General features: G+C 43.2%; 1 protein-coding gene and 1 long non-coding RNA gene across 5 annotated transcripts; one reads left to right on the plus strand and one right to left on the minus strand.

Moving 5' to 3' along the window:
• On the plus strand, positions 1-26,568 carry LOC119016714 (F-actin-uncapping protein LRRC16A). Of its 4 annotated transcripts, XM_037092876.1 has the most exons (38): positions 1-296; positions 4,241-4,338; positions 8,610-8,660; positions 13,324-13,383; positions 13,758-13,879; positions 13,982-14,079; positions 14,161-14,231; positions 14,527-14,600; positions 14,724-14,799; positions 15,004-15,092; positions 15,399-15,493; positions 15,855-15,941; positions 16,026-16,129; positions 16,234-16,311; positions 16,757-16,833; positions 17,019-17,123; positions 17,333-17,402; positions 17,540-17,621; positions 17,714-17,813; positions 17,891-17,945; positions 18,108-18,280; positions 18,493-18,561; positions 18,652-18,745; positions 18,868-18,966; positions 19,219-19,347; positions 19,519-19,641; positions 19,751-19,926; positions 21,006-21,093; positions 21,184-21,327; positions 21,444-21,510; positions 21,710-21,963; positions 22,266-22,381; positions 22,643-23,123; positions 23,274-23,316; positions 23,523-23,729; positions 23,908-24,036; positions 25,088-25,243; positions 25,725-26,568. In XM_037092876.1, exons 1-38 carry the CDS (start codon positions 260-262, stop codon positions 25,847-25,849), a joined length of 4,302 nt encoding a protein of 1,433 aa, XP_036948771.1. In that variant the 5' UTR covers positions 1-259; the 3' UTR covers positions 25,850-26,568. The 4 variants fall into 4 exon arrangements, with proteins under 4 accessions (XP_036948771.1, XP_036948772.1, XP_036948773.1 ...); XM_037092877.1 differs by lacking the exons at positions 1-296; positions 4,241-4,338; positions 8,610-8,660 and adding an exon at positions 8,929-8,955; XM_037092878.1 differs by lacking the exons at positions 1-296; positions 4,241-4,338; positions 8,610-8,660; positions 13,324-13,383 and having other exon boundaries at positions 13,769-13,883.
• Positions 15,583-16,229, minus strand: LOC119016716. The gene is made up of 2 exons (XR_005074243.1): positions 16,088-16,229; positions 15,583-15,935 (listed from the first exon to the last, which is right to left on the minus strand). It is a non-coding gene; the product is annotated as an uncharacterized LOC119016716 (long non-coding RNA).
• Positions 26,569-27,375: the final 807 nt, after the last annotated feature.

The following is a 27,375-nucleotide window of genomic DNA, read 5'->3' on the forward strand; positions in this document are numbered from 1 at the left end:
CTGTCACTCACGGCCCGTGGAGCGCGGGAGTAACGTGTGCGCGCGTGTGTGTAACGTTACCGACATGTAGGATGGTCACCGCTCGGTCAGCAGGGTGTCGACAGGTAACCGACGCTAACTGAGGAAGAAGAAGAAGAAAAAACAAAACAAAACACGGGACTACACCTTGACTGCTTCTGGTCGCATCCTCCTGGTTGAGCAGCCGCTTCTCCTGTCCTCCCCACCGGACTGCACCCCGGTGTTTACCTCGGCGGAAGACATGGAGGAGAAGACGGACATTCCCAACGAGCTGCTCGGTAAGAGAACGTTCACGTCAGCGGGCTAACGGTTACCAACGGTCGAGGTTAGCTTAACTTTAGCTAACTCTCTCACACGGAGCAACTCGGTTAACAGCGCTGAAAAGTTAGCTCACTGATTTATCCTGTTAAAGCGTCTGTAAGTGTCTGAAACCACGAGATAAACTCGTTGATAAATCACCTTGCATCAGGTTTAACTGAGTCATTTAACCTCAAATCACATCAGGATTATAATAAAGAGGGTTTCATTTCATTTTATCCACAGACATGCCAACATGAGGCAGCATAGTGGGGATAGTGTGGGAAATAAGACTCACTGGGGAGGTTAATATACCATAAAGTGTTCATATATTACTAGTTAATCTAGTTTCTCTTTGTGGTATTGAAAAAAGTAAAAAAAAAAAAATAAGTCCAATAACACATGCATGTATGTGACTGTAACGGGAGTATACTTCTGATTTAACTTGTATAACACGGTGTATCTGTCACAGTTCAATATTTAGACGTATTTTCAGTAGAATATGTTGTTTTCCTGCCCTGAGGGCTCGGCTGGCTACCTGAGAGTCTCTCCTCCACTGCCACTTCCTTATCTGCAGTGGGGGAGAGGGGAGGCTGTGGAGGCTGTGGGGTGTGTCCTGTGAAATTCCTTTGGATTGTGAGATATTATCAACACAGCCTGCCTGGATGACTGAGTGTCAGAGAGGAAAAAGAGCTGCAAATCACTGCAATTAGCCTGGAGAAAGTGGTCTCAACTGTTGACTTTAAATCTGACAAGCCACCGGCTGCTATAAAGAAATAATCTGTGCAGACTCGGTGAGTTGAGGCGAGTTGGAGTTTGACCTACATTGACTTCTGGACGGTGATATTTTTGGACTGAAGCCGTTGGCATCTGGTGTTTCGGGCCGACGTCCAGTGTCTTGATATTTGAGTACTTTAATGGACCAAATTGTACAAATGACAACAGTATGTAAAGGCTGTGAGGTTATACATCTGTTTAGCACCCTAAAAACATTCTATAACACACAAAGTAATAATCAGCCAATCAATCAATCAATCAATCAATCAATCAATCAAACCCCTCTTCAAACAAATCATAATGCAATTCAAAGTGCTTGTAAAACATGGTATATTATAACTAACAGGTTTAGAAACTGATGCAATCAGAAAAAGAACAGATGAACCAGTTTAATTTGATTTTAGATGATCTTTTAACTTTAGGGATTAAAAAGTGGATTTATGTTCGCTCCTGTTTATCAACCTGACTGCAGCAGTGATTCGGGTGTTTATGTTCTGTAATGTTGGCTGCTGACTGCAGCTGGACGGGAAATGTACCTGACATGACCCGGCTACAAACATTCGCAAACAACGTCTTTGTCACCTGAAGTTCAGTCATGTTGCTGACATCCCTGGAAGTAACGACAGGCGAGTAAACTTGTGGATTTCTCTGGACTAAACGTGTTGCAAACATTTGGGATAATGTATGTATGAAACTCAGCAACATATATAACAAAGGTCTTGTAGTTTGAAGACTTTTTAATTCCTTGAGATCTTTGGAAGTAAGAGATGAATCCCAGGACTGCTGCTCTTGTTATCATACTGTCATTATGAATCAAAAAAGAAACCCGGAGCTGGTTGGTGGTGAGGCTGACTCACAAACCCCGTGCTCTCTGTTAACGGTGTCTACAGCCCAATCTCACGCTGTATGTCACTGGACTGACTGATGAATGGGGCTTTTTGTTGCCAGCTCCCGCGGTTGGTTTTAATAGGTCGGACCGACCTGATGCTGCTCATCAGCAGCACTTTCAAAGGTTATCAGAGGCTGAGCGGGGAATGAAAGTGAAGACTGTCAGAGAGAGGTGTGCCTTTGAGTCTGACCTTTGGCAGATATTGACTGAAGGGACTGACGCAACTCACGCTGATGCCAAAGAACAGTGAGTCGATCATCAGTCGCCATCATCTGATTAATATTGAATTTGTTGACTGGAGAGTTGCAATGATTATTTGATCGGTTATCAATTGTTGATGAAGTCCAAATTCTCTGATTCCATCTCCTTCAATGTGAATGTTTTCTGGTTTCTTTCCTCCTCAGTGACATGAAACTGAATGTCTTTTAGCTGTGGACTAAGAAAGACATTTGAGGGTTTCATGGTTGGCTTTAGGAAGAGTGCATACTTCAGTCCTCTTTAATTCCATCAATCCTAATCCAATGTCAGACTCAGCAGATGTATATTTGAAACCACCCATAATGTCTTAACCATGATTTAAGTAGATGTTGTTTGGTTTAAGATTCAAAAAGTTTTCAAGCTTTCATCTGCAGAGTGTCGTCTCCTTTTCTCTCCCTGCTGATCTGGATCCGTCAATCTGTTCATTAATCTGTTTGGATTAATTTAAACTATGAAATACATGTTCAAAATGTTGCTGTATCTATGAATCACCATCATCTCAGCTGTTGGTGCTAGTTGCAGGTTTCTATCCCTTTTCGTTACCATACAGCAGCTGAAAAAAAGACTCCCGACTTTTTATTAGGATCTGCATCAAAGTGTACTGATTTAGATCTATGAAGACGCCTAAATACGCCTGATTTTTGGTCTTTTTAGAGCAAGATCCATGCATTAGTCCCAGATCTATCACTGAACATCTATTACTGCAGCTAAAGAGCTAAAGGTCAGGAGGAGGTCTGAAGAACCTCAGCTGTTTTTTCATTTTGAAGCTGTGGGAAAATCCAGGGACTGATGGAGAACGAGGAGGGTGAAGAAGTCAGTTATGAGGCTTAAAGAACAAAGAGAGGGAGAGACAGGCAGCTAGAAGGCGTTACGATGGAGGAGGAGGCAGAGTGAGGGTGAAAATATAGAAACACAGTGTGAGAGTGTGTGTGGACAGCAGAAAGAGAGTATTAATGTGTACGAGAGCTTGGCCCGCCTTCATGACATCATGCCGCCCTCCTCCTCCTCCTCCTCCTCCTCGCTGTGCCCAGACACATGATGAGGTCATGAGGAGGATGAAAACATTACAGCAGCGTGCAGGCTGATCAGAACCACATGGACCGCTTGCTCCATCCAACACACTCATGTAAAAACAAGGAGTTCCCAGCCGACTAATTACTTCACAGTAACGACCTGCGTCAGGTTCCTCATAAAGTCTGTTCCTCTTCCCCGTCTGACTGCTTGAACACTCTCCATGTACTGTAAAGTGGAATATTCAGCATCTGGAGTGTTTTAATGGCCCCTGTCATTGCACCTCCAGGGATATTAAGGAGAATTGATACTACTGTTGAATTAAACGTTGTTTTTTCTCGTACAGTACTGTTTGTGATGATGACCTACTGTTCTGAAATAGTGTTGAAACACTAGACTACATATTTGTCTTCTGTTTTATTCCTCTTGTTTGTCATGTTCATCATCATAAACACGCTGGAAAAACAGAGTAAAGTAGAACAGAGCTCCTCAGTCGACATCCAGAAGAAGTTAAACTTATTTTAAAAAGTCTTCATCCATAATGTTTTGAATTAAACACACAGTGTCTTTCTGGAGATGGTTACGCTTCTTTCTCATCTCAGCTGTGAGCTGCACATGCACTCTTTTGATCAGCTGACAGGGATCTGGTACTGATGGGGAGCAGTTGTACAGTTTTAATATCTTGTACTTCAGTTTCTCTATTAAAAAGCGAGATGGATGAAAAGATATCAACAAACCCGGGGCCTTGACTTCAACGTGTTTGTTGTCTTTGTCCAACCTACTGTGACTTGTCCTTCTCCAAAAATAATACAAGGAATAATTCCACATCTGAAAAAGTTGGTGGTTTCTATAGATTTGTATTGATAAGCGTAGTAAATGTGGCAACACGTCACATCATTTCCTCTTTAATGGTGATTTGATCCTTCCAGCTGCGGTGGTGTTCATTGTCAGGTGTCGTGTAACCTTGTTCCCACCTCCTGTCTGTTGTAGAGAGCGTGCGGGAGGCGGTGGGTCGCCGGGTGAAGCTGATCCTGAGGCACAAAGTCCAGCTGGAGGTCAAAGGTGACAAAGTGGAGAACAGAGTGCTGGTAAGTGACATCTGTTCACTTCTGTACAGTTTTGTGTTTCGCCTAAATGTTAAAATTGCAGGGCTTGACATGTATGTAAACTGTTTGTTAACTCCTTTTAAAGGTTTATTAGTCAGTCCAGACAACATTAAACTTGTTTACAGCTCCCTGAAATGTTTTCCTCTCTGAGAAGCCTTTTTGAAAAATGATCAGCCTGTAGTTTAACCGCTCAGCTTCATCAAAGTTGGTCATGAATGAATAATTTCATTGCTCCTTGAGGGAAAGAAATTTAAGGAGCTGCGTAGGTGTGGGCGTGTTGCTACAAGTACAGGCTGAAAGATAAAAATGTACCAGGAAGTGAAGGTGGATCAAACACACCAGACACCTCAGGACAGAATATACAGTCCTCCTGTTTACCACTGCAGCAGGGGTTTTTTTGTCAGTCTCATTGCTAACACAGTGATCTCAGAATCAGCACACGGCTACTCTGTACTCACTTCAAGGTATTTACATGTACTTGCATGTGTGTGATTGGCCAACACACTGTAATGTAACAGCACCCTTTGCTGACACCCCTGCTCTTGTTGAAATACACATTCTTCCCTGACTCAGTTAATTGTCTTCCTGCTGGCTCACTGCACACATGAATGAAAATGTTACACTAGACACATCTTTAAGACTTTTCAAGTTCTTCTGCTGTGTTTGACCACAGTGGCAACTCGTTAAAAACATTCCTGACCACTTCTTGCAGGATGTAAAAGCGTTCTGACTTGTACTGAATCAGTATTGATCGGACTCTCTGTTGTGATGTGTTCCCTGTGACTTCTGCTGAGTTTCTGGTGAACCTGCAGAACGGCAGCATGTGGTTGTTAAATACTTTGAATGACTGTGGCTGCAGTAGCTCAGTCTGAGATGTGCTGCTGCTGTGAGTCATGATCTGATGGTCGGTGTCTGTCCGTGTGTCAGACCACTGCTTCCCTGTTTTCCTCTGCAGCTGTACAAAGATGAAGCACCACTAATAGACTAACTGAGGCACGGGATCAGCAATGTCTTCACTCGAGCTACAACGAGTAATCGATTAATTCTTATGTTGTTCATTAAATCACAACTGTACAGGTGCACCCAGTTTTGACGGTGTGTCTTGCATTGTTCAAATCTTAGGAGATGTTGAAGAAACTGGCCCCTGGTTCATCCTGACGGTGTTGGATGGAGCTGAGGTCAGGTTTCTGTTCAGGCCAGTCCAGTTCTTCAACACAATTTTGTATGAAGCTGGCTTGGTGCGTCGGGGCATTGTCAAGTTGAAACAGGAGAGAGACTTCCCCAGACAGTCGCCAGAAAGTTAAAACCACATGATACTTTGGAACGTGATGAAGATTTCTTTATTGTATTAAGGACCTGACAGATCTGCAGTACAGAAGGTTATCTCAACCACTCTGGGGACTTCCTCTTTGTCAGCCAAACCTCTAAATAATGCCACAGCTTCATCTATCCTGAGTGTTCCTCTGTGTGTGAATCATGAACACGATCATAGACTCCCTGACTAAGACAAGCTGCACTGAAATCAGGAAGTGATGTGTAAATTTAGACTGATCTCTTGACTGGTCAGGACCTGCCAGGAATCGTCCTGCGAGGAACAAAGTTTTACTGTAATTTAAAGACAACGTTACAGGTACATTTGACTGTATGTGTGTATCTCCTGTATGAGTTGTTGAGAAACACTGGGCCTGATGCAGAGGCAGAGGTTGAGAAAGAGCTGGGTGTCTCTGTGGCAGGGTATTTGGTTTCATGTAACTGCAGGTATGTGAACTCACCTCAGCTCTGTGTGTGTGTGTGTGGGGGGGAAAAACTAAAACTTCACGAAAAGCCTTAAAGATGACCCTCTGTTTACAGCACGCACAACCATCCTGACATCTTCACACCAGGAGGAGCATTACACTTATTTTATATTTCATCTTGTTTCACATTTATCTTCCTTTGACCACAAATACCACGACTCTGCAGAGACTCCAACTCCTGTCAGGACTTGACTGAACCCACTCACAGCCATGGGGTGTTGGGACACACACACACACACACACACACACACACACACACACACACACACACACACACACACACACACACACACACACACACACACACACCACATTCCACAGCTGTAGACCAGCAGATTATAAAAACCTATGCTGTAATTTCTTGAAATGAGGCAAAACTCTCTAAATGCTTCATGGTGCTGTGTCAGGCACATTTGTTTTCATTTGTTTAAAGCAAAATCAAACACAGATTGTTTCCTGAACCACATCACAAGAAACAACAAACCAGAGAGTCTGTCGAAGGAAGGCAAACAGACGAAAAAGAAAGTCAAAGGCAAACCCTGACTGTAAACACCCATTACACAAGTTGAATTTGAGGCCGTGTGGCTTGTTTTTTGTCCCACAAACCGACAAAAAGCCAAAAACATTCAATTCTCAATCGTGTAAAACAGAGAAGCTGCAAACAGGTCTAACGTTACACTACCAGAACAGCAGCAGTGCAGAAATTAGTTTTAACATTGGGACAGTGAAGAAACTCAGAAACACTTTGTTATGTCGAACACTTCATGATTTCTCTGCTCTGAGAGAAACACAGGACAGGGCTGTCTGCAAACATTGATGTCTTAAACAAAACACTCCAGGATGCTTTTGTGTCGTTGTCCATGCAGAGCAGTTGTACTGCTGTGATGATAAACCATTTCCAATCTGCAGAGCTTATCGAGCTACACGTTGTTGAGTTTAAAATAGTCCCACACTTTGGGTGATCACGGGCAACACTAAACTGCAGCTTCTTCTCTGGGGTCATCTGAGTTTTGACCAAAGCCATACTTTGTTACACTGATGTACACAGTACATGCAAATCAACAAGTGTCAGTATTTGATGAGGGTGTTAAGTTGCCCCAGCCCTAATTACTTCTGATTAATTGTTGGAGTTTGGTAAAGTAATGTTCTGTCTAAGGCCCAGAGGATGATACGACTTGTAGCTTCATCTCTGACACTGACCTTTAATACACGTGAAGAAGCAAACAAAGAACCGCTTGCATCAACATGGTGATAAACAGTAAAGACAAGTAAACACACGGCTGCTTCACATGGAAAATAATTCTGTAGCATTTCTGCCAAGAATTAATTTTGTAGTTTATAAAATTTCTGTTTTATCAGCAAAACATCTTCACAACCTGCTGCTGTTTTATTATCATCTGTTTTACTGTCTGCATTTAACTACCTTGATTTATCATGATGGTTGCTGTAAGCTCTGCACCCTTTTTTCTGAAATATTTACTTCTAGCACAAACATTTGACAAACATGTTGATGAGCAGTAAACCTGAAGTTCCAGCTTTAGAGAGTGTCTTCAGAAACCTCGAGGTGACACAACAAACACATCACCTCTGTAATCCTGCAGTTCATGATGTCCAGCATGATTATTACATCGCCTCTATCAAGGAAATCTGCATTTTTCATCATGTAACATCAGACGCTGCCAGCAGTGCATCATGGTCCAGAGATCTCACCGAGTCCCATCTCGGCCTGTTTGGACTCACCTGCTCACTCACATGAATCAGTCCGGTGTCACATCTTTAAAACATCTGAACCAGGATGTTTCTAGACTTCATAAACTCAACACAGATCACCACGGTCGTGTCAGAGAGGAGCTCGTATCTTATTGGCTGGTGTCTGACCTGTCGATGTGACCTGGTGTAACCTCTCTGCTGTTGATGGTTACTGTACACACCACAGCTGGCTCGGCCTCCTGTCAACCGCTGCTCGCTTTACCTCCATCCCTCTCTCGCGCTCTCTCTCCTCCTTAAAGTCTGGCTGCAGTGAAAATCTGCTGACATGGATCATTTCATCCGCAACATTACAGGCCATAACTCAACAAAGGCTGCGTGAATTTTCTCGAGACAGACTGGCATTGGTTGAGCGAGTGGCTAAAATGTGCAGTCAGAGTCTGCCAGGACAGAAGTTCAACACGTGGTGAGAGATGATATATAGTATCATCCCACTGTGAGACAAAACCCTCTCCAGAGGCCTCGGCCAGCTGCTCTGTTCTGCTAGTGAACTTCTTTTATTTAGTTTTATATTGTGGCATGTAGGATCCTCTGACATCAACGCTGTTCAGTCTCTATGTAAAAATAAATAGTCTTCAGGGTCCATGGGTCGACAGGATAATGTCTTCAACACTTAACTCCTAAAATTTGTGACTCAACTCCAAGTCTCAGTCAACGGTCTGTCTCATTTGTCTCTGTTTCTATCCTCAGGCCTTGGCATCACATCGAGCCTATCTGCTGACAGCACGGGTCCCTTCCAAGGTTAGTAAATCTGTGCATGTGTGTGTGTCATCATGGCAAAAGTGGTGCTGGCGACGCCTTTTGAATCGGGAGCTACCACAGAAATATTTTCCAAGGTTTTGATATATCCGTCTGTCTGTGGATAGATTTTTGTCAACCCAGTACCGTTGCATCGTCCAAGATGCAGCCGTGAATCCTTACAGGTGTGTAGCTGAGATCAAAATGAAGGTTTGAAGTTAGCTGTGGTCTGAGTGCAGGTGATGGAAGTGGGAAATCATTCACATCCAGTCTGTAAGATGCAGTCATGGAACTACAGGTGTGTTCAGAACAAAATGAATAGAATAGAATAAAGAGTGTGATTGTGTTCTCATGTAATAATGTAGAAATCACTCCTTATCAGTTATCATTCCCTCCTTGTCTTCCTCCCCCTTCTCCTCTTTCTCCTCTCTGCTTCTTGAGGATTGTTTCTTGTTTGGTCATTCAGACATGCTGCTGCTTGTTCCTCCACAGATGTTTTTTTTCTCTGTTTTTGTTTTAAATTCTTCATAGAGGCCACAACAAGTCCTGACACCTGACTCTGTCTGTGTTGCAGACCAAATATCAGCAGACTTAGAACATATTTAACCTTCTACCTCTCTTTGATTGTCTGCATTTTAACTTCTTACGGTCCTTTTTACCAAAGCTTTCATTCCTCACAGTCGTTCTTTAGTGAAACATCTGTATTAATCTTCCACCTCTTCTTCCCAGTTCTCCATTTATCTGACTGTATAATGTTGCTTCTCTTTCCCCTCCCTCCTCTCTCCCTCGTGCTCATGCTCTCCACCATCCCACCATATGGAGACATCTGATAGTTTTACCCACAATGCAGCTGTGAGAACACAGCCTGTGGGAAAGGAAAACAGTGAGAGGAAGAAAAGTTCAACCTGGAGGGCGATGGACGGAGAGAAAAAACAACATGACAGTCTATCTTTTTAAAGTTAATAGAAACAAAGAGCTACAATTGAAACACTCTGGAGTAACTTTTAACTATTTTGTACAAGACAGTACTTAATTTTCTCATAAAATCCTTTTTACGTTTAGACTGAAGCCTGAACTTGTGACCTTCCCCGTTTTAAGCTTCAGAAAGTGTCACTGGACTCCTGTATTATTAAAAGAGAAGTGAACTCAGGGTTGAACAGGGTTAAGATATTCATGCTCTGTCCTTTTTCTCAGCAGCTGTTTTAATGGTGGTGAGATGAGTGTGAATCAGAGTGAAATTGAGCTCAAGAGTTTGTTCAAACTGAAACTGAATGTTGTGGAGGAGGTTGAAATTTCCCATCCTGCTGAAGCTTGACATGATATTTGAAGTTTTCTGTAAAGGTGGAACTGATCGATGGTCTCATTGATCTGACTGTAGTTCTGATTGGTTCTGAGTTTGAAGCAGGACTCTTCCACAAAACAAGTTTTTGATTGCAGAGATATGTGAAATCAGTTAACTTGTTTATTTCTGTGGTCAGTTTCAGTCCAAACTGTAATTATGTCAAATGTTATAAATACAGTGAAACAGTAACAAATAAAGGCTTTGACGGCTGAGGAGAAAGTCCCAGACTCCCTTTAAAAAACACTCTATTTTAAGACTTGCTGCATTAGGAGAAACTTTCTAAACATAGCGAAATGCTGCTTCTGCAGGAAAGTGAGCTCTGATCACAAGAGATGCCCGGTGTGAATTGACGGGCTTAAAGCTGTTCACCAGTGATTGGATCATTCAGATCTGATACCAACAGCCTCGTTGATATCTACTGCTGTTCAGACTGACTGTTTGTTTTGGGGTAAACTCAAGCTGTCTCTAACCTAAACTAACTCTGTGATTGGTTCTTTAGAAGTAATTGATGAACTTAAACTGTTAAAAATTGCAGTTTCTAATGTTTACAAACTTACTGTATGTTTAAAATAGTTTGATGATACATATATATCGCAGATAATTAAGCTAAAAACAGCAACATGAAACTCAGATAACTAAAATGTGCCAGCTGACCCCTGATCTGTTGTTCCAGAGTGGGCCAGTGGTTTTTCTAACTGTGTGTGTGTGTGTGTGTGTGTGTGTGTGTGTGTGTGAGAGTGAAACAGAGGGTGGTTTGTTCCTCGGTGTCCCGGCAGAGAGAGGCAGCAGAGGGAGAAAAAAAGACAATGGAGGAATTTAACAGCTGGCAAGGAAAAGAGGGGAGGGGGCACTGCTTCTCTGTGCCCCTCGCCCTCCCGCTTCCTCTTACTTTATGTTTCTTGCTTTTGCTGCCTTTACTTCTCTTCCTTTGTAACTTTGCCGCAACTTTTCTTATTAATTTCCCCTTTTGTGTAACTCTCTGAAATAAAAGTCTAGATTTATACCTCCGTCCTCCTCCATCTCCTCTTTCTGCCAGTTTTATAGTATCTCTCTTCTTCTGTTTCCTTGTCCTGTGCCTCTTTTAATTTTAGCCCACACTCTTTTTCCATCTTTCACTTTCTTTTTAATAACTCCCTATTCGCCGTCTCCCCCCTCTGCCTCTCTCTCCCTCCCTGTCTTTGTTTCCCATCCTCCCTTCCTCCCTCCACTTGCTCTCTTGGCAGCGAGTTAAGAATCCACTTTTATTTTTACTTTCTCTCTCTCTCTCTGGATTCAAAGGGAAATGTGTGTGAGGTTGTGACTCGGCTCCAGACATTTGTTCTGCAGACTATTTGGAGCTTGTGTTTTTACATTCCTATAGTCTCGGTGATTTTTTTCTTTTCCCCGGTCTTTGTCCAGCTTCATCAGCCTTATATCAGTGTATGTATCACTGTTTTTGATAAATTAGATTTAAAGACTGTGCAGTTCCATGTACATCACAGTAGTTGTCTTTAACTGAGGAGCATTTGAGAGATTGAGACATCAAAGCTTTTGAAGTGAATGCTCCATTAAGAAAGGCTGGTTTCTAATGGGACATTGTGACACAGGTAATTATCTCATCTTAAGCTGCTAAACTCCAAAACAAGTTGGAGCTTGACGAGAGTCAGCCCAGTCAGTGCTTAGCGAGCTGGCTGCTGGCTCTTTTAGCAATATAGCTGCTGTGATGATTTGATCAGATGTCCACTATCGAGGGGAGAATCAGTCGAGTCAGTTTGAGTAATTCTTGAGGAACAAATGTCCAAATTCTCTAATTGCAGCTTCTCAAATATGTTTAACTTCTGGTTTCTTTACTCCTGTGTGACAGTAACCTGAACTTTAGTTTAGCTCTATTCAGCAAAGACGTTGGTGTGAAGTGAGACTGATTTGAGGAAGGAGACACAACACGTTGTTCCTCCTACAGTCCAGTAAAGTTCAATTCACATTTCTCAATGAAATACTTGTGAATTAATTTCAGTCTGCACGTGTCTCGTCCCCACATCTTTACTGTGTTAGCATGTTGCTGACTCCACGACACTTGTTTATGTGTTGCACAGCATTTATGCATTTACCTTTTATCCTGTAACTGTCAGTTCTGGCCATAGTGAATGCAGTTCAGTAAAAGCTATATACTGTATGTCTGCTCGATCCACAAAATGGCCAAAAGTATGTGGACACCTGAACATTCCAGCCGCATGTGATAGTTGAACACCTCATTCTTAAATCACGGTCATTAATCTGCTGCTGTAAAAGCCTCAGCTCTGCTAGTTTCAGACTTTCCACCAGATGTTGGACCTGGCACCAGAACATCAGTGAGGTCCAACACTGATGTTGGTTTATCAGGTCTGGCTCACAGTCGGCGTTCCAGTTCATCAATCGAGCTGCTTGTCTTTGTCATTTATGACAGTAATGAAGAGTCTCTGGGTTTTAGACTGTTTGTTGGACAGTAGAAGCACTTTAAAGACGTCACTAAGGACTCTGAGGAACTGTGATGACACATTTCTTTGGACATTTTATAGACTAAACAATCAATGATGAAAATTAATCAGTTAAGGAAACACTATTATGCTGTTGCACCGAGATTTCTCTTCAGTGAAACTCAGAACTTCAGACCAGAAGTGCACGAAGTACAAGTGGATGCACATACTGTAAAGTGCACGTCAGAGTCTGCGACCAATCACATGTGCTAACAGAGCAGTCTTGGTTGGCTGCGACCTTTAGGCCCATCTGTTAAATTCAGTTGTTGTTCTGAAAACCAGCTGTGGACTCAAATACAATCTAATCTACATCACATGTCATCCTTCTCTCTCTCTCTCCTCCCAGCTTTTCTTTTCTTCCTGTACTTTCTTTTCTTCCTGTACTTTTATCTCTGAACCCCCAAAAATGAATCAAAAGTTGTGTCTCAGAAGCTCAACGTATGAATGACAACACCTCAGAGTGTGTGTGCCTCACCCACATCTCTCTACACCCACATAATGAAAGAGATTTTTCTGTCTGTGTGTTGTAAACATTTCCTGGAGAAAAAAATCCTCCAGTTCTCATGAAGAATAAGTTCACCAGTTTTAGTTTTCTTTCCTGAGAAGTGTTCCCATTGTGGGAAGTAAAGTTCTCCTCTGGGACGCATGACTTTCCACTTGTGATCTTTTGAAGCAACAAACACTAAAAAGCCAGCAGGCTGTTTTTGTCTTTTCCCAAACCTCACCATGTTGCCCTTTTAATGCCTCGGTAAATAAAATGTCAAAATACAGGATTAACTTGACGTATTTTTACTGCCGCGTTCCATAATCTGTCTCCTCTTGCTTATTGTAGGTCGAGCACTCCTTCAGCTACTTGGACATCCAGGGAATCAGCAGCAACAAGCCCACTCAGGTACACACACACACACACACAAACACAGCTGACCACATCTGGACTGAAGCTTAAAAGTTACACACATAACACAACAACAACAAAACCACTGCTGTGTTTCAACACCACCAACATGTCAGGGAGGATAAGGAGGATAATGAAGATTGATTTATTGGATAAACTTGTACACAAGAGTTTTGGGAGAACACACACACACAAACAAAATCCTCCCAGTGTGTGAACTTGAATCTCTGTCTGTCTGTTTTACTCCGACTTCTCACCTGTTTGATCTATTTCATTGAAACCGAATCTTAAAGACATCACAGCCAGCTGTGATCCCCTCAGCAGCACTCTGACTCTCCATGTTATAATGCTGTGTGTGTCGCCCCCTGCAGCTGGTGGTGGAGTATGAGCGCGGACCGTGGAACCTCCGGCTGAGCTCAGTGGAGGAAGTGGACGAGGTGATCGCTCACATCGGCAGCTGTCTGCACCGGATCCGTCCCGCCAGCTCACCTGTGTAGGTACCAGCACCGAGACAGGGAGAACCTCAGGGGCTGTCAGTGTTTGTCTTTATTTCTTCATCCCTCCTTCTCCTCCCCTCCATCTCTCTGTAAGGAAGAAAGGTGATGAAGAAGTTGAGTCTGAAGCCTCCAGAGAGGATGGCAGCTCTCCAGGCCATCTGGGACGAAAAGGGGTCGACGGATCTGGGCCCGTGCGGTAAATCAGCAGCAAAATGTGAAAAAAACATCCAGTTAAATTGAAAGTATCTGTGCTAAACGGTATCATGACTTGTTGCAGGTGGTTTCTCTCATCAGTACTGGTGTGTGTGTGATTACCTGGGACTGCCATACAGAGAAGAAGTCCAGTGGGTCGGTACTTTACACTGAAATCATCTTTTTTGCTTGCTGATCTTTATTTAATTTATATTTTCTGTTGTTTTCATGTCCTTTGTCCTGTGTTTTCTGCCTTTTTCTGTTGTTCCTTCCTCTTCATCTGCTTAGTTTATGCCTCTTTCTTCTGCTTCAAAATGGATTTATTGTTTTTCTGTTGTCTTTGTTTTGACTTTTCTGATGCTGTTGAGTTAAGCTTTGTGTACCTGATCACTACGTTATGAAGTTATCCTCTCATCTCACCTGTTCTTGCTGTCGTCTTCTCCTCCTTCAGGATGTCGACACCATCTATCTCACCCAGGACACCAGAGAGCTCAACCTGCAGGACTTTGTGCACCTGGAGAACAGGTACATGAGCTGCTCTCGCTCTCTGTTTTTGTGAACACATGCAACCAAATCAAACACTTTGTCTCATAAATTAGATTTATTTTCATTTTCACCGCATGTTTTTTTGTTTTGTTTCCCCTTCAGGGATCTGGTGGCGATCATTGCGGTTCTAGAGCACAACCAGTGGTTCAACAAACTCTCCACCAAAGACTACAAACTGGTAATGTTGATTCAACAAAAAACAGCTGTCGACCTTGTTGTCTGGTGTTTGTCCAAGATTAATGACCTAAATGTGACAGTAGAAACATTTGTTATGGGCAGACAGGATGAGAAATAACCCAATGACTTTTTTTTCTTCTATAAAATGTCACTGATTAATATTAAATAAAAAGTGTGTGTGTGTGTGTCTGTTTCCACCTTCCAGCCGACAGATGTGTGTGACCAGGTCCTCCGAGTGGTGTCTCGATCCAGCCGGCTGGAGGAGCTGGTTCTGGACAACGCTGGGCTCAGAAGGTCAGATAACAGAACACGCATCCTGTTTGTTTGTGTTAACAGTCAGCTTATCAGTGCTGATTAACACTTTTATTATTTTATTTCTCTTTATCTGCTTCCTTGTACAAATAAGAGAGTAGATTGTTTGTGATCCAAAGTCCATTGAGGAATCAAGTGTGTGTGTGTGTGTGTGTGTGTGTGTGTGTGTGCGTGCATGTGTGTTAGTTTGTTGACTCTATGTGATGAGAGCTGAGATCTTATCAAGTGTGTGATGAATCAGCTGAAGTTGCTCGCTGACGGTTTGTTTCTGCTCTCGCTCTTCTTCAGTGACTTCGCTCAGAAGCTGGCCGGCGCTCTGTCACACAACCCGGCCTCCACGCTGCACACACTCAACCTGAGCAACAACTCACTGGAGGACAAAGGTCGAGAGACGTGCACACGCGCACACACACACACACACACACACACACACACACACACACACACACACACACACACACACACACACACATCCTGTTGGTTGTTTATATTAAGTAGACAGGTTTCAGTACGTGTTTAAAAGAAGACTTTCTCCTTGATAAGACAGATTGATTTATAATCAAATATAATTGATTTTCTTGAATTTGCATTAAAAATGAGCTATAACTTTTTAAGTTTGGCTTTCTGAAACAGAGAGCTTCTCAGTTTGGGCGTTTAGGTGACGTCTTGCGCCCTCTAGTGGCCGTGTTGGAGCTCTCTGAAGTCCAGTAACATCAGTGACTGGATGTGTGTTGCTTTCTCCAGGTGTTTCTGCTCTGAGTGCTCAACTGGCAAAACTGCCCATGGGTCTGAAGCACCTGAACCTGTCCAGGACCTCCATGTCTCCTAAAGGTGAACACACAGAAGCACAAAGATGTAAACTCTATTCCTGTTCTGAATTATATTTCATGAGTATATGTTTGTTGTTTCTTGCAGGTGTGAACAGCCTCTGTCAGGCTCTCTGTGCCAACCCGGCTGTGGCCTCCACCCTCACACACCTCGACCTGTCAGGAAACTCGCTCAGAGGAGACGACCTGCCGGTGAGAGCCACCTTCCCTTGTTCTGTCATATCCAACGTCGAGACAAACTGATGTGTTGAGTTTGTTTGTCTAGAAGTCTAATGTGTTTTGTGTTTCCTGCACAGAACCTGCACAGTTTCCTGAGTCACCCAAACTGTCTGGAGACTCTGGATCTGTCCAGCAGCGACTGCTCTCTGGAGCTGGTAAAAGCAGCACAAACACACACAACCTTATACTCGGATACAAATAAAGACTGAAGTAAAAACACAAAATATGCAAATTAGAATAGAAGTAAATAATCCCATATTTATGTTCCTGCTAACTGTGGTTAAAGCATTCTGTAAGACAGTGGTGTCAAACTGATCCAGTAAAGGGCCGCTGTGGCTGCAGGTTTTCATTCCAACCAAGTAAGAACACACCTGATCCAAATCAGGTGTGTTCTTACTTGGTTTTCATTCCAACCAAGTAAGAACACACCTGATCCAAATCAGGTGTGTTCTTACTTGGTTGGAATGAAAACCTGCAGCCACAGCGGCCCTTTACTGGATCAGTTTGACACATGTGCTGTAAGAGGTCAAGTTGAGTTTAGTGGAGTTTTTGTGCAGTTTCGGTCTCTGTTGCTAAAATTCAGTTTTGTGGGTTTTTTAGGTGTGTGCATCTCTGCTCAGAGGATCTTTGAAGCATCTGTCTGTCCTCAACATGTCAAAGACCGTCTTCTCTCACAGGTCAGATATTCAACTCACACCAACGTATGAACTTATCCAATATTATCACAGACCACTACTGACATTAGACTGTCAGGAAGTGTAAGAAATGTCTTTAAGAGCTTCTCCAACATTCGATAGATGTCACTGCTAACTGAACTCCACAGTACTGATTTTGTCTCATGTCTCTCTTCACCTTCACACAGGAAGTGTAAAGAAATCCCTTCGTCCTTTAAGCAGTTCTTCAGCTGCTCTCAGGCTCTGAGCTCAGTCAGTCTGTCGGGAACCAAACTGCCGGTGGACGCTCTGAAGTAAGAAAATATCCACGGAGTCCTGATTTCACAGAGAACGTTTTAGTTTTTATCAGTTGACTTCCTGTAATCCAAACCAGACAGTATTTTGTTTCCTGTTTTACTGTTTAGTTTTATAAAAATCAGATATCAAGCTTGATAAATGAACCTACTTTCATTAAGTTGTTATGAAACTGACTGACAGTCTGAGGTGTCTTTGCTCTCTGCAGATCTCTGTTGTTGGGACTCGGCTGCAACCCGAACCTCAGTGATGTGTCTCTGGATCTCAGCTGCTGTGAGGTAAAACCTCACCCACTGTGTCACTGTTCAGATTCATACAATGGTAGAACATGCAGGAGGCCGTGAATAAGCTGAAAACAAACAGAAACACTGACAGACTGTATTTATATGAAGATCTGACTCTCTCCTGCTCTCAGCTGCGTTCCGCGGGCTCTCAGATCCTGGAGGGTTGTATCGCTGAGATTCCCAACATCTCCAGCCTGGACATCTCTGACAACAGTGAGGACATCTGAGATCTGGAGCATGTATGATTTCACAGGACTGACTTTAGATTGTGCCCCTGTTCATGTTTCTGTGCTGCTTGTGTTCAGGTCTTGACATGGATCTGACCACCCTGCTGGTCTGGCTGGCCAAGAACCGATCCATCAGACACCTTTCACTGGGCAAGAACTTCAACAACATCAAGTCCAAGTGGGTGATGTTTTATTAATGAAAGAGTTGGTATTTATTTATTAGTTAGTTATTATTATTTATTCATCTTTCCACAGGAATGTGGCTCCAGTCCTGGACAACCTGGTTCACATGATCCAAGAGGAGGAATCAGTGAGTGAAACTTTAATCATCACATCATGTTAAGGTGCTTTTTGTAATTAGATTGTGTCTTGGATCCCTGTCTTTGTGTTTCCTCTTTTTTTTGTTACCTCTGAAACATCATCATTTTATTTTCCACTAAATAATGTAAATGTAAAATCTTCTCCCCTGCAGCCGCTGACCTCTCTGTCCCTGGCCGACTCCAAGCTGAAGTCCGACCTCTCCATCGTCCTCAACGCTCTGGGCAGCAACACCTCTCTGACCAAACTGGACATCAGTGGGAATGCCATGGGAGACATGGGGGCCAAGATGCTGGCCAAGGCCCTGCAGATCAACACCAAACTCAGGTGTGCAAGAAAACAAGATCCTCCTGCATTGTTTCAATCATAAAAGTTATGTGTCTATAGGTAACTCTTAGAAAAAAACAAGAGAGGAAAAAACACTAAACACTGATGTGACGTTCGTTCAGCATGAATAAATAACTGATCCTATCAGCAGATTTTTCATTCAAATGAACTGTTTGTCTTTTCGTCTCTCTGGTTTGTGTGTCTGTCTTCAGGACAGTAGTGTGGGACAGAAACAACATCAGTCCTCAGGGTCTTCAGGACGTCGCAGCTGCTCTGGAGAAGTGAGTATGAAGCTGCCAGGGTCAAGGCCACTGTAAGCAGTGACCTGACAATGGAAAATCATGTTTATTTTCTTTTTCTGTCCCAATCAGGAACTACACGATTCGTTTCATGCCTATTCCCATCATGGATGCTGCTCAGGCTCTGAAGGCGAGCCCAGAGAAGACAGAGGACGCCCTCCTGAAGGTTGTTGTCTGTGTTTTTTGAATATGGATCAGTATAAATTAGCACTGTTTGTATTCTCCTCTATGGTACTGAGAAGTAAAAAATGGAACTTGAATTTGTTGGTGTTGTGTTTTATGATGCAGATGGAGCAGTACCTGCTGAGGAACCATGAGACGCGAAAATACCTGCAGGAGCAGGCGTACCGGCTGCAGCAGGGAATAGTCACCACCACCACGCAGCAGGCAGGCACTGCAACACACACACACACACACACACACACACACACACACATTAGAAAAGGTTTCTTAAAGCATTTCAAGGCTGAGCTGACGTGGAAGATGGAAACAACTTCAACTGGAATTTGAAAATAGCGGCAGATTGAACCGTCTCTTCATTGCTTTACGTAGATCTCACATTAATATATCCAACAAACGAATATTGTGTATTTTACATTATTTGGCTGCTGACTGACCTCTGACCTCCCTGTGTTGCAGATGATGGACATGATGTGTGTGAAGGTGCAGGACCACCTGAACTCTCTGAGGTTCACAGAGACCAGCTCGGTCCAGGAGGACATGAAGGTGGCAGAGAACCTCATGAAAGATGCCAGGAACTCGAAGACAGTAAGAAGACTTGACTTACAGAAATATCACTTCAATCTTCTCTCCTGGTCTGAGACACTGAAAACAGATCCTGTCATGTCATGTGCATCTGGTGGTTTAGGCACACATACAAGTAGAAAAACAGATTTTTCAACCTTTCCAATGAGCTCTCTACCTCTCTCTTCCCTCCAGCTGCTCCCCAACCTGTACCACCTGAGGAGTGGAGGGTCCAAGGGAGCTTGTGTGGGAGCCATTCAGGACAAACTGGAGTCGATGGCCGGAGAGGTTGCCAGAGTGATGGACGAACAGCTGCAGGTACTGCGCTCAGTCCAGCGTGACTCTTCTGCAGCTATGTGTGATTCTCCAGACACCGTGAATTCAAACCTGACTGTGATGTGGAGTTTAAACTGTATTAACTCCCCAGACGATGCTGGTGTCCATGGTGGACGCTGCTGAAGGTCTCTGTCCTCATGTGATGAAGAGGAGCAGCCTTCGCCAGGAGCTGCTGAAGGCCGGAGCGGGGAGGATGACCATCCCTCGCAGCTTCATCACCACCACACTGCTGGAGCAGTCCGGGGTCGACATCATCAACAAGATCAGGTCTGATCTGCCTCGTGTGTTAGCATAGCTTAGCTTCAGCTCCGTCAGGTCTTTGGTTATTTATGTTACGGTGATCAGAGAGTCCATGACTGGTATTTCCAGGAGAACAGGGCCAGTGTTCAGAGTTACTGCAGCTGACGTGTGATTTCAAGGTGATAAACGCAAGTTTTCTCACCAGATATTGGTCATGTGCTTCTGTAACAAATGGATTTTCTGTGAGGTCCCCGTGTGCTGATCCTCATTGTACAAAGTGAATGTAGGAAAGAGTGAAACATCTTTAACACAAAAACCTTTTGTGGTGGTCTTAACTCCAGTGGGAGCATCAGCTGCAATCTGTGTGGTTGCAACAGAACTGAGAAAGTGGTTAAAACTTCTGTTTTAAGTCATCACAAATTTTAATCTGTTATGTTTTGCAGCTGGAAAACATCTGATTAAAATGTAAACGTCTTAACAAAAACATGTCAGTCCAGCTGCTTGTTGGTTAGGAATTTTTAAAGAGCTAGACTAAATATCTTTTCTTAATGATGACACGAATTCATGTTTACACAGATTGGATCTGTGTTTCCACCAAATTTGTAAAATGCAACTTAATTTGACACGTATCCATAAACTTCAATGGCTTATCTATATTTGTAGTTAAGGTTTTTCTGTACTGTAAATTCTGTCCTTTGACCTTTCTTGTTATCAGCGTATTTGTCTGATATTTAAAACTTCTTATTGTGAAGCATTTTGTAACTTCTGTCTTGAAAAGTGAGACATAATAAATCTTAGAGTCCTGGAAGAGCAACTGTTATCGTTCAACGTTACGCTGCCATCTGTGTTGAAGCTGTTAAACCAGTTTCTGACTCACAGCAGAGGGAGACAGTAGAGTCAGAACCAGGGTCTGAGACGTGGTTTGGTTCTGGTTGGGTCCTACAGTTTTCTTGGCCGTGGATCCACCTCTTATTAACACTGAAATCACAACAAACAAACCAGTGCCGTCTAACAAAACATTTATGTAGTTTGTCATCTCAGTCAGATGTAGATTTTGAAAACTGTTTTTCTCTTCATGTGCATGTTGTTTCCTCTGTGTGAAACAGTGAAGTGAAGCTGAGCATGGCGTCACTGCTGTCTGATCGTATCGTGGACGACATCCTGGAGTCTCTGTCCAGATCACAGCACACTCTGGTTTGTGTTCTCCTCTTCATATCTGTCTTGTTGTCTGTTTGACTGTTTTCTGTCTAGTCATCCCTTCCTCCTTCTTCCTTTTGTCTCCAGGCTGACCATCTGATCAGGAAGTCTCAGCCTCTGCTGCGTCACGAGCCCCACATGGAGACGGAGGTTCTGGATGAGGTGGTCCTGCAGCCAGAGAACCACGACCAGGACCAGAAACATGAGCTGGAGGAAATGGACACCTGCATGGTGGGAAACGTTTAGCACACATTAATGCTGAAATGAGAACTGTAAAGCCATCACGTCTCCTCCCATCTGGAAAATGTACTTTGTCAAAGAATCAAAAACCTGTGTTTCCTCCTCAGATGACTGCTAAATCCAAGAGGAAGAGTATTCTGGTCCGGATGCTGCGTCCGGTCTCTGTGGCGTTTGGTGAGCCATGAACTTATTTTCATAATCTGTCTGTAAGAACGCTGCTCAAGCTAACTGCAGTGCAATATTGTCAGCCTTTAGAAATCTTGTGTTAGGTTCCTTTGTTTGTCCTGTGTGTCTTGACTCCATGATCAGGTTTTGCTTGATGGGATCCATTTGTAACTGTCTGTCATGGCGTTGTCTTCTGTTTGCCTAACAGAGATGGAGTTTGACCTGGACAAGGCTCTTGAGGAGGTTCCTATCCACGTCGAGGACCCTCCTCTTCCTTCTCCTCCTCCGCAGCCATTGGACAGGATGTCTGCTTACTACGGAGACCTCCCACCTCCTCCTCCTTCACCGGACTCGAAGTCTGTCTGTTTGGGCGAGCTGCCGCCGGTGGAGCACGTGACGCTGGAGCATCGCACCAAATGTCGACCGAAACCCAAGAAGAGGACGAAACCCAGCCGACCACCTGTAGGACTCCATGTTGCTTTGGTTTATCTTTCTGTTTGCTTGTTTCTTCGGTTCAGGACGAACACAAACATGTTCAGTTGTGCCATCAGAATTTATTTTAAAACATCCGCATCATAAAATACTCATGATCTTGAACTTGATGGTATTGTGAGTAGATCGGATTACAAATGATAAAGATGGTGCATGTTATTCTTCAGTGGTGGTCGTTATCATTTCCTCTGTTCAGATTACTCACTAAAAACTAAAATGCAATTAAATGTAATTGAGTTTCTTCTTGCTGTTTCTGTTTTCGGTTCTTTCAGCGGGCAGCCTCCCGCGGCCCGGCGCCACAAGAGGCGGAGCAGAACAGCATCATGGGAAAGCTGGATGAGGGCCTGGAGGACTTCTTCTCCAAGAAAGTCATTAAACTCAGCTTCAAGTGAGAGTCTTTAAAGTGACATCACTGTTTTCTTTAGTTTGTTTCTAGATTTTGACGTGCACACAAAAAGATAAAAGACAGAGTATCTCAGGATTCATCCACCCATCTTTTTACACCCATGTTGAATAAATAATCAATTTAATTTTAAGAGCTGTACAGGCGTGTATCGTCAGCCAACCAGATGCTTTCTCATGTTAGCTTTTAAGGCTTCATGTGAGCATGAAGTTTTCTGATCCTGTCATTATGTTCAATCTCCTCCAGACTTCCGTCAGTGAGAGGTCCATCCTCCAGCCCGCCGGACGGAGCAGATAAAAAACGTGAATCCAGGAAGAGCGGCTTCTTTAACCTCATCAAATCTCGGACGTCCCGCTCAGAGAAGAGCCATGGAGCTTCCTCCATCACTCCACCTGCGCCTGCTTCCTCCTCCACTCCGTCACCGTCTTCTTCTATCAGCCCAGTGACTGAGGAAACACCAGAGACACCACCTTCTCCACCTGCCAGAAACCCTGCCACTGTAGCGGAGCCCCATCAGGAGCTCCACAAGGCTCCGTCCACAGACCAGACAGATTCTGAGATGGAGGCCCCTCCAACCGCCGCTGAACCTGCTGAGGAGGAGAAAGAGGAGGAGAATGTGGAGAAGAAGGAGAACCCCCACATCCCCCGCCATATTGGTGTTCCTGTGATGGGCATGGACCTGATGGCTGAGATGAAGGCCAGGCAGGAGAGAATGGCTGTAAAGAAGGTGGGTGGAGCTCATGGATCAACATGTCTGGCAGCATGTGTGTGTGTGTGTGTGTGTGTGTGGTCTGCTCCAGCTGCAGGTGGTGGTGCTACATGTCCTACACTCAGCATTACCTTTATCATGATAAAAGCTCTTTGTCTCTGTTTTCAGTCTGAGTTGCTCTCCGTGCAGGAGAAGCTGGACGGTGACAAAGGTGAGTTTTTTTATCATGTTTCCTGTGTTGGATTAAATGATTCACCCTCATCATGTACAGCATGTCTGGAAACATGACTCCATGTTCTCACAGTGTGTGATTTAGTTTACAGTAATTAAACTTCAGTGGTGTCATCAGGAAGTAGTAGCTCTTCCAAAATAAGAGCGTGTTATTTTGACTCCTAACTTTCTTTTTTTTTCCTGCAGCCAAGTCAGACGTCCCTCCTGTTGCTCCAGCAGACGCTGATGAGTCCAGACCAGAACCAGCTCCCAGGTCCAAACCACCCACTGTCACACCCAAACCTCCTGTCCAGGCCACCAAACCCCAGCTGGGGCCTCGCTCCTCCGGACCTCTCAGCCCCTCCAGTCCAACCAGTCCAACCAGTCCCAGACCGAGCAGCTCGTACATAACTGGTAGGTGATGAAACAGGAACACGACAGATCGAACCAGTTCACTGTCAGAGTTTTCATGTCAGGTGTGGAGCAACAGAGAGACGTGATCTTCTTCTGCACACCACAAATAGTGGTATAATTCATACAGTCTTTGTGTTGATATGAAATAAAAGCTAATGGCGTTATTGATCTCTGTCAGATGACTCTCCTGAGGCTCCAGCAGTCACCAAAGGACCACTTCCTGCTCCTCGCCTGAAGAGGGCGCCGTCAGAACAGGAGAGAGAGAGCACGAGCAGCAACCCTGCAGCACCCCCGTCTCCACAGGACAGTCAGTATCTGTTTACATTCATAAACAAGGCATTCACACTAACAGTCTGATGTTGGTACTGTTTAAAGAACAGGTTACAGGTTAAAGAATTCAGTGATCATTGAAAGAAATGGACAACAAAGTCAGTTTTCTGATAGTCCAGTAGTAAAATGTGTTATTTCTGGGGTGTTCTGGTGGTTGAGATGCTCATAATTCAGTATAACTGCAACATCCATAGCTTGATTTGACCAACTGCAGCTCTGCTGTGACTCTCACAGGCTGTTTGCATTAGACTATATCTGTCTATCTCAGGGAATCTAAAAGCACCTGCAGGACGATGACAGACAGACTTTTTGGTCGCTGGGATATTTCTCTCTCAATGATGAAGGTTGCATGACTCAGTGCTGCGTCATCGGAGCATAGCTGAAAATATAACACTCAATTTATCAGGTGACATCTTCTTTAATGAATGCTCTGGAGGCCATATCTGACGCCTCCACACACAGTATGCTGAAGCAAAAGGTCCTAGCCTGCACTTGATATGTCCAAGTAACACCCGACTTGTGTAATTAACGCTTACCGGAACTCAGTATTTTTCCTTAAAGCAGCGATTCTTCTCTGTAATCAGAAAGGCAGGTTGTCTTCTGTAAAAACATGTGTTTTTAAAATCAAAGAGACAAGAAGAAAAGCTCTTTGACATGTTTGCAGAGGCGTTTATTACACGCTGCACGCTGACAAACTGTACAGAGTTTATTCAAGCTTATTTAATCCTGCGTCACTTCATTTCCTGAATTAAACATTCAAATGAGACCAAAGATGAACAGACTAAGAGTGTTTTCCAAATCAGGAGGATTCATGTGGTAAAAGACGATTCACTCACTGAAACTGTCACCAAGTCAGTCGAAACATCTTTCCAGCACATTCGTTCATGTTTCTGATGAATTCATTGTTTTATGTTGTAAGCTTCATTTTATTTTTAGCACTTCCAGTCTCAGTTTTGCATCAAACTAATGATCCAGACTGTTTAGAGATGTGGATGTAGATATATCAGTATGTTCTTCTCCGCCTGCAGTCGAGTTTCCTCTGGATGGCGATGCGTTCGAGACACCAGGTGCAGCGGTTGAACCCGGCGCCGGTGGCCGACAGTGGTCGTCTCTGAAGAGTTCAGCCAGTCTTCCTTCTGCGAATGAAGACGAGCGGGAGCGAACCAAGTCCCTCCCCGCCTACGGTTCGATATTTCATATTACATATTGGGGATTCAAGTCCAAACGTCTAATAGCTGACAGGATCTTCGTTTATTTGTCATCATCTGGTGTCTGATAAATACTGAAGGCAAAATTCATCCCACACCTGGAAATACAAGCGTGGCGGCTGTCGGGGAGGTTTCTGTGCAGCGGTGTGAAGAGACCTTTTGAGTTCATACAGAATTGGTTTTCCTTTCCTTTAGGTCCAACTTGAGTTTCCCTTCTTATCAAACATTAGTTTTCATAGTTTCAAGGCTTTGTGTTTCCTGGTTTCAGGATTTAAAGTTCATTAGTCCAATACTTTCACCGTTTCAGTACTTTTACTGTTTTTGGTTTGTAAGTCTCACTTTAGTTTTCCTTCGATGGTCTTAATATAATCTCCTAGAAAACATCTGTCACTGTTTCAGTCCACCTGTTTCTCTTCCTTCATTTATATTCTCTCTCTCTCTCGCTCTCTCTCTTCAGTGAGTCCTCCGTCTCCAGCAGACACTGATCTCAGTCCAGCTGAGGAGGAGATTGAATCTCCGGCTGCTGATCTCAAGTCTGACAACAGATCAGAGGACGACTCGGACGACTCTCCTTCAGTCTGACACCAACCAGATGTTTACAGCCCGTCTGTGCTCAACTGTCAGAGGAACTTTAAGGTCAATCAGACGCAGTGAAAAGCAGAGACGAGGACAATGATTACTCTTTTTTATTATTCCTGGTGAGGGGACACTATAAAGACTTGTGCACACTTCATGCTGTTATCAGATGAGTGAGGTGACCTTGGATCAGTCCCAGCTGTCCCATCAGATGGACACCAGAACAGCTCCATTAGCGTCTCTGTCAACAGCTCTAAAAGGACCATAAAGAGCCGAGCTGATGGGTTTTATCTGGTGCAGAGACAATCTGCAGCTGCTGAGATAACCAGCTGTAAAGAGCTCACTTAGTCCGAAGCACTGAGGAGGAAGAGCGAGTCGCCACAGACCGCTGCAGTTTGCTTTTACTGTTTATTTCTGTTCTGCAGGTTCACTGAGTCAGTGACCTCCACCAGCAGGTCCTCTGGGGACATCAGTCGACATGAAAAACAAGTTTTAATCCTGCAAATGTTCACTCTTGAAAGAGTTAACACAAAGTTAGACAACAGCAGAATGAGGAGCTGATAGAAGGGAAATCCTGCAAAGACCAACAAGAACAACAAAGTGTCAAAACCCACAGAGAGGTCACTCTCTCAGCTGCTGCGCCCACTTCAGATATACAGTATATACATACATGTGTGTGTGTGTGTGTGTGTGTGTGTGTATATATATATGTATATATATATTATATATATATATATATATATATATATATATATATATATATATATATATATATATATATATATATATATATATATATATATATATATATATATATATATATATATATATATATATATATATATATATATATAATATATATATATATATATATATATATAATATATATATTATATATAATATATAATATATATATATATAATATATAATATATATATTATATATAATATATAATCTCTTATTCAAGTTGAAACAAATGAGTCCTAAACTGTTTTAGTTTTCACTGCGTATGATGCTAAACTGATAAAAACTGCTGAAGGTTTAGTTCCATGTCAAAGACACAGAGAAGATGATGCGTCTGGTAAAAATCAGAAACATCAAATCAGTAAATTTTAACATTTCTTGTGTTGTTTCCCTCTGAGTGTTTTCTGCAGCTTTCAACTCCATCACAAGATCTTCATCACCAGAAGTTTGCTCAGTCTTCACAGTGTGAATAATATGAATAATAATACTACTAAGAAGAAGAAGAAGAAGAAGCATAATGATAAATAAACCAATACAAAGATTGTGAGACATGGTTGAAAGCTGTTAAAAAACTCTTGATGGACTTTATGACATGAACAAATCTGAACACGTGCGGTTTTTGCAGCCAACGTTTTCTCCTGGTGATCGGGTTTACGGTGATTAACATTTTCTGACTTGTGAATTCTGTTCATATCCACATGTCAGCAGTAAAAGTTCTAGAGCTTCCTGTAAAGTCTGATGTCGGCACACGTCCGTATTTCAGCCCAGATGAATGAATATGAGGCTTT

This window comes from Acanthopagrus latus, chromosome 3, assembly GCF_904848185.1.
Source record: "Acanthopagrus latus isolate v.2019 chromosome 3, fAcaLat1.1, whole genome shotgun sequence".
Classification (NCBI taxonomy): Eukaryota; Metazoa; Chordata; class Actinopteri; order Spariformes; family Sparidae; genus Acanthopagrus; species Acanthopagrus latus.

Bases quoted from the DNA above. Each gene is read 5' to 3' on its own strand.
- LOC119016714 (XM_037092876.1), top strand. From the start codon at position 260: ATGGAGGAGAAGACGGACATTCCCAACGAGCTGCTCG. The intron at 8,661-13,323 runs GTTAGTAAATCT...TGCTTATTGTAG, and splicing joins CAGCACGGGTCCCTTCCAAG to GTCGAGCACTCCTTCAGCTA. The intron at 14,601-14,723 runs GTACATGAGCTG...TTTCCCCTTCAG, and splicing joins TTTGTGCACCTGGAGAACAG to GGATCTGGTGGCGATCATTG.